Source organism: Camelus dromedarius, chromosome 21 (assembly GCF_036321535.1).
Source record: "Camelus dromedarius isolate mCamDro1 chromosome 21, mCamDro1.pat, whole genome shotgun sequence".
Lineage (NCBI taxonomy): Eukaryota > Metazoa > Chordata > Mammalia > Artiodactyla > Camelidae > Camelus > Camelus dromedarius.
In genome coordinates this window covers 12,892,272-12,905,434 of record NC_087456.1, presented here as the reverse complement: position 1 = coordinate 12,905,434, position 13,163 = coordinate 12,892,272, and the positions used below count along the sequence as shown (strand labels likewise).

At 39.0% G+C, this 13,163-nt stretch overlaps 1 protein-coding gene across 3 annotated transcripts in view; it reads right to left on the bottom strand.

Moving 5' to 3' along the window:
• The window catches only part of RPS6KC1 (ribosomal protein S6 kinase C1), a 141,619-nt gene extending 136,628 nt beyond the window's left edge, over window positions 1–4,991 (bottom strand). For all 3 annotated transcript variants that reach the window (XM_010992111.3, XM_031438588.2, XM_064477179.1), the window contains exon 1: window positions 4,757–4,991. In XM_010992111.3, the coding sequence (XP_010990413.3) occupies window positions 4,757–4,861 (105 nt within the window). In that variant the 5' untranslated portion in view covers window positions 4,862–4,991. The remainder of the gene's footprint in view (window positions 1–4,756) is intronic.
• Between the last annotated feature and the right edge of the window lie 8,172 nt (window positions 4,992–13,163).

Below are 13,163 nucleotides of genomic sequence, written 5' to 3'. Positions count from 1 at the left end.
ATATAAAGTTAAAAAAAGAGTCTTCCCTATGAAAAGGAGGCAAACAAGTACAATATGACAAAGGCCTTAATGGAGGAATATACAATACACACAGAGTTCTACACTTAAGGAAGGCTTCCTGCAAAGCACAGGCAGGAGCTCACACCTGCGATGAGCAGGGATTGCCAAGACAAAAGGGAAGAGCATTCCAGACAAAGACAACAGCATCTAACAGAGGGGTAGAGAAGAACGCAGTATACTAGCATACTCAGGAAACCACATATACTTCCCTTCCCAAGCACAAGCAGGCCACACAAGAATACAGCCAGGAACTAAAAGCAGGTTGCCTCCAAGCAATACAAATAGTGCTTCAACCTGAAGCTTTGGAAACAGCAATTTTCAGACTCAAGTTAACCTGAGTACTTCTATTCATACCATGCTCCCTTTTGTTCACTTCACCATAACCATTGTATTATTCTTGTATCTACCACTTTTGCCAAACTACATACTACAGCAAGGCCCTGTGGGGACACACAGGTGTCTCCATATGTGCACCCACAGCATCTAATGAAATGTGGCTAGGTGTTCAGAAGCAACGCACTGGGATTAAAAGCACCGTGACTGGGGCCAGTCTACCTGGGTTCAAATCTAGACTCCACTATTTGCTAACTGTGTGACCCTAGGAAGTTACTTAACCTCTCTGTGCTTCAATTTCCTCATTGATAATGTGAGAACAGCACCTACACATCGTGCTGCTGTGAAAAATGTGCCGATTTATATAAAGTGCTTAGAATAGTGTTTGTCTCATAGTAAGCACCATTTAAGTATTTGCTATTAATAAGCAACAAATGTTAGCTATATAAAATAAGGACTTAGGTAGTCTCACAGTTTGAAAACAAAAGCGAATTACTTTAAGTACGTGCCAGATCTGCACACTAAAAACCAGAAAATATTGCTCAAATTAAAGAGCTAAATAAATAGCAAATATTATGTTCATGGTATAAGATTCAATATTGTTTAAAGATATCAATTCTTCTGAAATTAATCTACATTCTCAATGTAATCCAAATCAAAATCTAGGTAGGCATGTTTGTAGAACTTAACAAGCTGATTCTAAACTTGACATGAAAATGCAAATAATCTAGAATAGCCAAAACAGTTTTGGGAAAGAAACACTTAGAGGACTCACACTACCTGATTTCAACTTAGTATAAAGTTACAGTAAACAAGGCTGTGTGCTATCGAGATGAATAAAAGCACACATTCATACAGAGACTTATACACAAACATTCATGATGGCTGTATTCATAATAGCCAAAAACTGGAAACAACCCAAATAAACAGGTAGATGGATTAATTGTAGTATTACTAACCATACAAGGGAATACTGGTCAGCAATAAAAGAGGATAAAAACACACTACAACACAGATGAATTTCAAATAATCATGCTGAGTTAAAGAAGGCAGACCACACACACACACACACAAAAAGCATTTATATAAAATTTTAGAAAACGGAACCTAAGCTATAATGACAGAAAACTGACCAGTGGTTGCCTAGGGACAGGGAGTGGGGAGAAGGGACCAACTGCAAAAGAGCATGAGGGAACTTCTGCAGTGATGACTGCAGTGGTGGTTACACAACTACAGACATTTGTCAAAATTCATCAAACTATACATTTAAACTTGATGAACTTTATTGTATATAAATTATGCCTCAATATAAATGAAATAAAGTCACAAGGCAACACTGTCTTTTAAAAATACAAGCATACCTTTTGCTTTCCATATTCATATTGGAAAGAATACAGGCAAGAATTACCGTTCACTTAATGCTGTTGCGAAATCTGTATTACATGAGAATTTTGTAAACTTAGCATGATGAAAACCAAAACACTGCTAATGGTTCTTTTATATCTGTGTCTCCTTTAACTACAGAATCAATGGAAATCTACAAAAGAATTTTCCAATTCTGAACAAAAGTACTTATTCTAGATAAAAATTAATAAGCAACACAGAGTTTAACTAGAAAATCTGTTAGCAAGCTTGTAACTGGCCATAAGGTTAGCTAAGTCTGCCAGGTTCCAGTGAACTGCCAAAAAAAAAAAAAAAAAAAAGCATAAAAGAGATGAAACAGCTCTTATGCTACCCAAAATTTAACAATGGTACTTCCCATGATCCTAATTCTACTCCTACATAAAGAACTCTGTAAGGATCAAGAATATAGAAATTATTCCTTAAAGCTAGAAGTTGGTCATAGGAAACATGAAGAAAACTTTCCTCATTTTTAGCTCATGAAGTTCTCTCAGGGGAGCACTACTTACCTGATTAATTCTCCTGAGGAAAGATGTTTTTCTCCTTAAGTCTCAAAAAATAACAAATATTTTACTTATTTTATAATAGTAAGCAGTTATGTTTTAAGTATATCTCCATATTAACCTTCAACCCTTAAAATTAGAAAACAAAATCTGTACCATAAGCAATTTAAGCGAGGACATAAATATTTACAAGGAGAAAAAGGCAGTGAAAGCACTTTTCCAGTTAAATCATCACAGCAATACGTAGCATGCAAACTATATGGATTTGGTTAGAAGAGGCAATGTGCTAGTTTATCTTCTAATTTATGTTGTCATATAGGTTAGTTCACAGCTTAAGAAAAGATATTTAGGATCTCAATTAGGTTAACCTTTCCTTCTGTAAAGTAAGAATATAAGTAATAATCATACTCAGTGTTTCCTATTCAAGTTCTATACACATTCACGCCTTCAGGCCATGATGGCTCTATCCCCTCTACCTACCTTTCTACCTACAATGCCCTCTCCATTTATCTCACCCATCTAGATTCTTCCCATTTTTCACCACCTCCTTAATTAGCACGTTTCCTGATCCCTTGAGCCAGAAGCTATCTGTCTTCTGAAATATCATAGTTCTTTTCTGCAGTCACGGCATGTAACACTTTCTATCTCGCACTACACTTCTCTAAGTCCAGTAAACCCTCCTCTACTAGGAGGAGTCTTGAAAGGAAGGTCCACGCTTTATTCAGCCTCATTATCCCTCAGAGCACGTTGTGCCTAAAACTAAACAATTAGTGGGTGTGCTTCCTAGAACGGAGAGGAAAACATTCCACAATATTTTTTAGGCACTCGGTGTCCCACATTGCCTTAGGTGATATAAAAGGAAACAAACACAAATGATAGAGAGCTGCTCTAAATCTACTAAGAGACACAGATATGTAAACAGATTAATACACTATTTGTGGCAAGTGTTACAGTAAGGGATGAACAGGGTGCTATGAGGAGAACATTATGTATGTTAAAAATTGTTGTAATTCCACAAACAATGCTAGGAAACCAAGTCTAGATTTTTGAAGAGCCAAAGACTAGAAAGACTTCAAGAGTGGTATAATAAGGACTCCCTAATCTTAAAAGAATTTTCTTAACCTGAAACTACATATTCTTAACCTGCAACTCCATCTATATAACAAACTTACTTGCATACAGGGAGTAACAAATCTCCCTCTATTCTCAGTACAACCCTTTGCAATAACCAGGCCTGGCCTTCTTGTCTTTTCACAAATTTGCTCACCCCATCCTCCCACATTTGTCTGAATTGTGTACCGTTTCCATAAACAAGTGGCATTCTAAATTTATTTAACCTTCAAGCATCTTCTTAAGACCTACATCCTGAGCTATCACTTATGGTTACTACATTCTATTTAACCTATTTAACCTTCAAGCATCTTCTTAAGACCTACATCCTGAGCTATCACTTATGGTTACTACATTCCCCCCAAATTACTACTATCTGTACCTCTCTTCTTTTTTTAACAATTAATGATAATGATAAAGTTAATTCTTAACTTTTCATATAACTTCGAGTTAAGCAGAACTGATCTCAAAGCCTAGTTGTGCTACCACCTTGCAATGTGAAGCTGGGTGAGCTAACACTTCCTTGAACCTTAGTTTCCTCATCATTAAAATTAGGATTAAATTGGTATACCAATTATACCTAGTATACACCTAGTATACAAACACATACGTATAGACTTATTTGATTTTATTGTTTTTATTTTCCAAAAAGGGAGATGCGAACTCTCTAAGACTCCAGGCAAGAGCAATAAAACATGAAGACAGTGGGTACTAAATAGTGGATCTGTACGTTGATATAAAGAAGCCTCACAACTTTTAAATGTGCCCCCAAGACAACTTACCCAAGCCCACCCTCAGCAGAATTTCTCATGTGTCTCCTACTGAAAATCATGAAAAACTAAAAGGCAAAAAGGACACAGCCAGAGGTCCTAGGATGGTGGCCCTACCACTGACATCCTTCGCAAGAGTTTATCTGCCTCAGTGCAAACATGAAACTGTACAACAGATCAAGATAATAAATTTCTTCCATTACATAAATCAAATAGTACAGAAATTAACTTTTTTTAAAATCTGCATTATTCCTCGCAGGCAACCAGATCACTTCTGCAAATTTCAGCGTCAGAAGAGAAAGTCCAAATGGGATGGGGCTGAGTCATCAATTTAAAACCATTAATGTCTGCCCCACCCTGGAATGGGGACAGTTCGGTGACCGTTTCCAGCGTTGTCCAGGACATCCCACCTCTGCCCCTAACCTGCCTTCCTTAAGTCCCACCTTGGACGCATATACCGGCATTAGGCGCAATCAGACCCTCCCTCGGCTTTGACCCGGAGTATAACATACAGGGTCCACACCCTGGTGTCTCCCGTCTCAATTCAGGCTCCAACCTCCGCCCGAGAACGGCACTCACCCGGGCAGTGACCTTATACACCGTGTAGCCCCTCGGGTGTCGCTGGGGCTCGGTGACAGTGTAGAAACGGGCCAGGTCGGCACCCCGCTCCCGGGGAGAGGTCATCCTCCCGCCGCCTCTGCCGCCGCCGCCTGCCGGAGATCATCAGGGCAGCCCGGCGCCGCTGCGGTCCGGGTTCCCTAAGCAGCGGCGAAGCTGCGAGGGGGCGGTGGCTCCGCGGCGGCGCCTCAGCCACAGGGCTCTGCTTCCGGGTTGGCAGAGAAGCTTCCGGGTCAAGCTGCGGCTCGTGTCCTGGGGGAGGGTAGACTCCACCGTAGATGCTGACCCTGATGGGGCCCTGAACCTGGCAGGTGGGCGAGGATCAGGCATGGGATTACTGCGGAGAACGGAGACATCTCCACTAAATCGCCCTGTGCGCTAGCTGTTACCTTACAGACTTTGTGAGAGCTGTTTTAGCCAGGACACACTCAGCCTAACATGGAGTTGTAAAGGGATGGAGAGATACCCCATTGTAGTATCTCCTTTCCTTCTCTACTCACTTTTAAATACCCACAGCAACATCTGAACTCTCGCTGATATAATTCTTCCTTCTTTCTTAAACAAATCCCGTCCACTTGTTCACCTGTATTTATACCACCACAGCAAGCCCCCAAATGTAAAAAGAAGAATGTTGCCTGCCTTCACAGTCCTACAAGGAATAAATTGCAACCCACCACTGGTAGCGAGCCCTGAGGGGAATTCAAGATGGGGAATATTAAGAAGCATTGTTGCTCTGGGTATATTGGCCCTTAGATAATTAAGATGCATATCTAAGGGAAAATCTCAATGACCCACAGATTCTTGCATTTTCCTTTAAGGAGGAAAGCACTAAAATCATTCATCTGAACTGTCTGTTCTTTGTAATTAGTAATCTTTTGACACTTAACTTCCTGTTTTTCCTGGCAAAAATGTCACGTGTAACCTGTAACCTGCCTTACCTCTTTGGAGCAATTTCTCAGAGTTGTTTGAGAGGCTGTATCCTGGGCTACAGTCCTTAAAAAAGTCCTCTGGATAAAACTGAAATTCATTGCTCTCACGTTGTGCGTGTTTTTTAGTTGACACAACCCTAAATCAATCTTAAAATTCATTCCCTCATATACTAAAAGCTGGAATTTTTAGAGCAGCTGATGCAGGAAAAACGGATGTAGGGCGTGAGGAGGGCCCTGTCCCTGGCTTTGGCTGAGCCGCTGGGACATGCCCTGCCAAGTGTGGGTCCTTAGCTTCATACAGGAAAGAATTCAAGAGCGAGCCACAGTTGAGTAAAGGTAGATTTATTTAGAGAGATACATCGAAAGGCAAGCGAAAGGCCATGAGTTATGGGGGTTGGGTGCTCAGATTAGAGTAAAAGTAGGTACACACTTTTTTTTTTTTTTTATGGGTTCAGTAGCTTCATATGTTAATAAAGTGGAAGGACCAGTCTAACTAGTCTGGGGAAGAGGTTGGGATTCCCAGGAAGTTGGCCATTTCCCACTCTTTGACCTTTTGTGGCTAGCCTTGGGACTGCCATGGTACCTGTTGGCATGTTATTTACTGTGTTAATATATTACAATGGGTGCTTATTGTAACATATTAGCATAATAAAAATATGCCCACTGGCACCATGACAGTCCCAAGGCTAACCACTAAAGGTCAAAGAGTGGGCAGTAGTCCAATTCCTGGGAATCCCAACCCCTTCCCCAGGATAGTTGGAATGGTCTTCCCATTTGTAGGCATGTGAAGCTACCAAGCCCATAAAAACTGGCCTCCTCTCTCACTTCCTCCTCTTCCTAGACAGCCTACACTCCGTCTATGGAGTATGTATCTACTTTTACTTTAACCTGAACACCCAACCCCCATGCCTCATGGCCTTTCTCTTGCCTTCTGAAACAGCCAGCAGTCTATACAGTAGGTATCTCTCTAAATAAATTTACCTTTACTCAACTGTCGCTTGCTCTTGAGCTCCTTCCTGCGCGAAGCCAAGGACCCACACTTGGCGGAGCACGTCCCAGGGGCTCCACTGAGACCTGGGACACGGCTCTCCTCATGCCCCAAATCTGTTTTTCCTGCATCACCTACTCTCTTTTAACAGGATCTGTATCCAGCTAGGGTTGGGGTGGGTGGGGAATCATTTGACCTCAAAAAGCTACTATGAAGATAGTTTCCTATTTCAATTCATTGCTAAACACTGCTTGGCAATTCCTTTACCTTCCCTTGATCAAGATTTTCTCATTCCCCATAACATTCTGCACACCTATTGCAGGGTAGTGATACTCTGTGTAGGCTAATTAGGACGGACATGTTTTATGTCAGCCACTACATTGTGAACTCCTTAAAGGCAAGGGCTGTTCTTCCTTTGTGTCTGTACCCCAGGTATCTGTCGCAATGGCTAGAAGATAAGAGCTATTTGCTGAATGCGTTCACTTCAAGGCTCTAAAGATTTATTTCCTGCCAATCCAATTAAATATATTGAGTTATAATTATTTATCTTTATTACAAAATCATCAATTTATCACAATGGATCTGAGCTTCTGACCAGAGGGAAACAACAAATGTATCCATATTAAACTCACATAATATCAGTCAAAAGCAAAAAAACTTGAGGTTTTGGCAAACCTTTGCTACCTCGTTGTAGATTTCTCTTCAATTTCTATTAGCTTTTGTAATAATTCAGAGATTTCCTTAATTTCTTTGACGTCTAGGATCCCAGACCTACAGAGTTCAGTAATTATTTATAAACTAAGAGATTAATTAAAGAGAATAAAGTGATACAAAACTTACACCTTGACCTTAGCCTTCATGAAAGATAAATACTGCTTTCAGCTAAATGTCTAGTTTTGGCATGGCAGAGTCAAAATACTTGGTAAAGCTACCACAAAATATCCATTTATTTACACATTATTTCGACACACAAAAAACATGGTTTCTGTCCTCAAATGGGTATTAGACAACCACGAAGAGTATGTTTGTTCTTTCTTACATGCAGCTTCCTCACGCTCTCCTCTGCTTTTCCATTTCTTAGCCTCTTCATTCTTCTCTATGTCCAAGGAACCCTTGCTGAGATCTACCCCTGCTCTTCAATACCTTCCCGGAAAGATAACTCTAGGAGCCCTAAAACAGACCAAGCCAGGCAGCATCATTTGTCAGAGTTGAGCTCAATTCCATAACATTCACAAGTGTCTGCACTACCAGGTGTCACAGATCTGCAAATCCTCCATTCTTGGACTGAGAGAGGGGAATAAGAAAGGGTTTAGGGAAGAGAAGAGCTAACCTGAATGTTATATCCTGACTACCATTTTCCTATCATTGTACCTCTGTTTTAAAAGCCTGGACATCAAGAATTCTTAACTTAATCAGCCCGTTTATAGATTAGGAAAGAAATGAGAAATTGTAGCAAGGGCTGAATATTGTGATGTTTTCACTGAGGACCACTGCAGAACATATCCTCATAGAGAATTCTATCAGCTTTCCAGACAATTTACTGGCTATTTAATTAATGAAATCTGGCCTGCTCTAAATTAAATCTTTAATTTGCTACCATTCTAGCAGGCTCAGATGTGATTTAGGCTGGAAAAAAGAGAAACAGCATGAAAAAAAGAAAGGAAAGATTCCATAACCATAAAGAATTAGGAAACCACTGTACCAGGCTATAAGGTTCTGTAGGAGAAAGAACTATGTCACCATGACAACCTGAGATATTTTTATTGAGAGAGTTGGTAGGCTATACAGAAACATTTTCCAGAATTTGGAGGTTGAAAATGAAGTGTAAGAACACGTGTGGGAGTTGAGAGACACTTCAAATTTGGGCTTTCATCTTTATTTTTTAGCTTTTCCTCACAATGCACATGTTGCCGAATCCTGTTTTTTAAGAGCAAAAGGGCAAAAATAATTTTCTACCCTGTATTTATATATAAATGTTACGTACATGTATATATGACTATGTAATTTCATGAATTGGGAAGGTTTTATTAACAGAGAATACAAGGTTTCTTGAAGAATAGGAGAAATTTGTATCAGTCAATAGTTCAAAATAGGTTATTACACATTAGCCTAGCCATCCTTGGCTAAAAAACCCGACAGTATCAGGTAGATACCTTGTGTACCAAATCTACACTATATTACTTTTCATTTGATTTTATAACATTTTAACCCTCTGTGTTTAATTTCCTCTGTACTGTTTCCCAAATGTTCTGCATAAAGCTCTGTTACATGCATATTATCTACTCAGTGTATGTAGTTTATTTAACCAAGTTCATATTCAAGTTTGTTTTGCACATAAAGTTGATACAAAGTAAAACAAAACATTGCTGCCTCTTTGTGTCTTATGACAGATACTTCACAGCTATCATTTTATTTAAGCTTCATAATATTTCATGAGTATTATTATCCCATTTTAGATATGAGCTAACTGTAATCAAACTGGTGATATATTTGCCCCATGCCACATCTGGAAGTATCATGGTCTGTAAAAACCTAGATCTATTTGACTCTTAAGAGTCTTCCCATTTCCTGTGCTAAACTGAAATTCAATGTCCTCATGATTCTTGAGGCATAGGCTTTGAACTTATACAGAAATTGTTGATGGGCATTACATAACACAATATATTTGTACTTGCAGCTAAGATACCTTATAAGTTCTTGCATTGAAGATGTCCTCTGCTCCAACACACAGCAATCAGAGATAAAATAGAAAAAGAGAAATTAGGAAAGAAAACAAAACCAAAAAGCAAACACACTACCATGCTCAGAACCAATATAAACATCTTGGAGGCACAGAAACACCAAAGGTGAGGCCTGCTGGGCTCTCCATCTAGGAAGTTTGCTCCTGCTGGATAACATGGAACAAAAGTCCTCCCAAGAAAAGGAAGAGATGGATTCAGTCTCACTGATGAAACTAGGGGCTTCTTCATCTAAGAAAAAAAAGGTTGAAAAATGCTGCAATGACTGCTTCCAAAGCCATGACCTAGGGAGGTAGGGGACAGGTGACACAGCTTCACATCCAGGACTGGGGTCAAGCGGCCAACTAGCTCAGAGTCTGGATCTGCAGTATTTCTTAACTATTTTTTTAACTCAAGTATAGTCAGTTACAATGTGTCAATTTCTGGTGTAGAGCACAATGTTCCAGTCATGCATATACATACGTATATTTGTTTTCATATTCTTTTTCATTAAAGGTATAGAATATAGTTCCCTATGCTATACAGAAGAAACTTGCTTTTTGAAAATCTACTTTTATATATAGTGGCTAACATCTGCAAATCTCAAACTCCCAAATTTATTCCTTCCCACCCTCTTTCCTCAGTAACCATAAGGTTGTTTACTATGTCTGCAAGTCTCTTTGTTTTATAGATGAGCTCATAGCATCCTTTTTTTTTTTTTCAGATTCCACATATAAGTGATATCATATGGTATTTTTCTTTTTCTTTCTGTGCAGTATATCTTAATAGCATAGCTAGACAGGCTTAAGCTACCACTGGGAGTCTGTTGCAGGGAAATGGAGGCAACTAAGACATGGAACTATACCAAATCCTGAAGTTATCACTCCATAGAGAAACCAAAATAAAGATATTATCAGTGACACAAAAACTAAAAGATTTTATCATCTATAAACACTTGCTAAAAGGAGAAACAATGCTTTAAAAAAAAGAAACAACAGACCCAAAAATGGAGTCACTTGTGCTAAGCCCAATGTCAGCAAACCAAGACACAACACTCAACCCTAAATGCAATTTCAGCCTCTCCCAGTAATATAACCTTTAACCAGTCAATCTGAAATTACCTGATCAGCACTAGTGAGGTAATTGGCGTAATAGAACCCTTCTGTCCCTCAAAGGAAGGTGCTCTTGCTGAAACAACCCACTCTTTGCTAGAAACTTCCTTTTCTCATCCTTTTCTGTCTATAAAAGCCTTCTATATTGTACAATTCTCCAGAGCTCCTTTCTATCTGTTTGATGGGATGCTGCTTGATTCAAGAGTCATTGAATAGGCCTCTCTCGCTCCTTCGTCTTTGGAGATGGCCCGCACTCTGTCTATGGAGTGTGTATTCACTTTTACTTTAACCTGAGCACCCAACCCCCACACCTCATGGCCTTTCTCTCACCTTCTGAAACAGCCTATACTCTTTACAGTGTGTATCTCCCTAAATAAAAAAAAATCATTAAATAAAGCCAATTAGATCTTCAAATTTCCTGAGCTGAATTTTGCTTTTTAACAGCAACAAAGAGCAAAGAAATTATTATAACTATGTTGTGAATTTACTATGGAAAGACTAATTTCGAGGATACAAAAAAAAATCAAGAAATATTGGTAGCAATGTTTAATAAAAAAATTAAAGCCTGGTAAAACTCTTGTCTCAATCAGAAAGAGGACAGAGATAATAAACTTAGTAGAAAATTTTGTTAGAAATACAAATGAAATTAGTATTTGGAGCACTGGCAATTTTTATACACACCAAGTGGAAGTAAAACCACTTTGGAGAGCAACTTGGCAATATGTAGTAAAGATGAAGATGTATTTCCTATCCTCAGAACAATTCCACCCCTGGGAACATGTAAAGAAACACCACAAGTGTGAACAGGGAGACACACAAGAACATTCATTAGTAATTATAGCATTAGTAATAATAGCAAAACCCATCAGTTCTCTACAAGTTAACTTTAATCTTTACAACATTCTAAAATAGTCTAATCCATAAAAGATAAATATCTCTTAGGATTAGATAATCTTTCAAAACCCAGCTCCACTGAAAAGATACCCACTAATCTCTGCTGCTTATTTCAAAGTGCCACATTTCTCCTTAAAAGTCACAAACCACAGGTTATAGGAGGTACTAGAAGGAAAAGGTTCTGTCATTCACAGGTCTTCTCTAATACTGGCCCAGTATTAACCATTCATGCAAAAAATAAAATGTTATCTACAATCTACTGTGTAATTACCACAGCACTAGATAGGGTAAATTTTGAAAATAATGGGTCATAGTTCTTGCTCACAATGTACTTACAATCTCTTTATGGAGACAGAACCTACTTATAAGAAACTACTAGTCAATAAACTTAATAAACTGCAAAACTGTGTACAAATAGATATAGGGCAGTATAAAACTGAAATTCATTCGATTATTATTCGTGGGTTACGTATTTGTAAATTTGCCTACTGGTTAAAATTCATCTGTACCTCCAAAATCAATATTTGCAGTGCTTTTGGTGATGGCTGTGGTGAGGGAAAGTGAGGCCTCCAACTTTCTTACCGGCCTGAGTGGGTTTGGGTGTGGAGGGATGCGATGTCAGAAAAAAGCAGCCGGTAGACTTGGATCTCCTGGAGGATGATGACGAGTTCCAGGAGTTCCCTGCAGAAGACTAGGCCGGTTAAGATAAAGATGCACATGTCTGGGAGGATAACTGGGATAATGGCAACGTAGAAGATGACTTCTCTCATTACTTATGAGCTGAACTAAAGAAACATGGTATAAAATGGAGACCTCATAGCATCCAGAAGTGTTCAATCAACCCAAACTTAAACTGTTCACTAAATTTTAGAACAGAGAACCCAGGATGGGACACTTAAAAAATAAATGTTTATTTCATTACCCGCTTGGATTTATTTTTGGTTTTTGCAGCACAAAAAAAAATGTTTTGTTCTAAAAAAAGAAATATTTGCAGTGCTTTTGCAGTCATTCATGGACATGTACAGAGTGGTGAAAAATTTGGTTGCCCAACATACATGTCCCCAGCTGAGGTCTAAGAAAGCAAACATCTGCCTTCTACTTTCATCTCTGACCCTATAAACGGGTGTCCTCTTCAGAGTCTATTTAATGTGAGGCTTTTCACATTTTTGTGCTTCTTTTACCTCGGTGATTTTGCTGAATGGCTCCCAAAGATAGTGCTGAAATGCTGTTCTTAGAGTCTGTGATGTGCCTTATGGAGAAAATACTTGTGTTAGATAAGCTTCACTCAGCCATGAATTACAGTGCTATTGGTCATGAATTCAATGTTACCGAATCAAAAATATATCGTAAATAAAGTGTCTTTAAACAAAAACACATATAAACCAAGGTTATGTATTGATTTGGTGACTAAAATGTTGCGACCAGGGCTCAGGGAAACTTAACTCTGTTATTTCCCTTAGGAGCAATGGTTCAGTAAGTCCTTAATTCAGTGTTGGCAGTAACTTTATAGAACATGACTACTACCACAAATAACTATATTTATACTGAGGGAAGAAGTGCTTTTCAAATGCATCTGGTTTCCTTATTAACACAAGAGGAGGGGAAAAAAGCCTTCCCAAGAAATTGCTCCACTGCTCTCCCAAAGAGCTATAAAAGCAGTGACCATCTCCAGTTGACCCCCTCCTTCTCTCTTCACTTTATTTTCCCTCAGTTCTCTCTGTCTCTTGT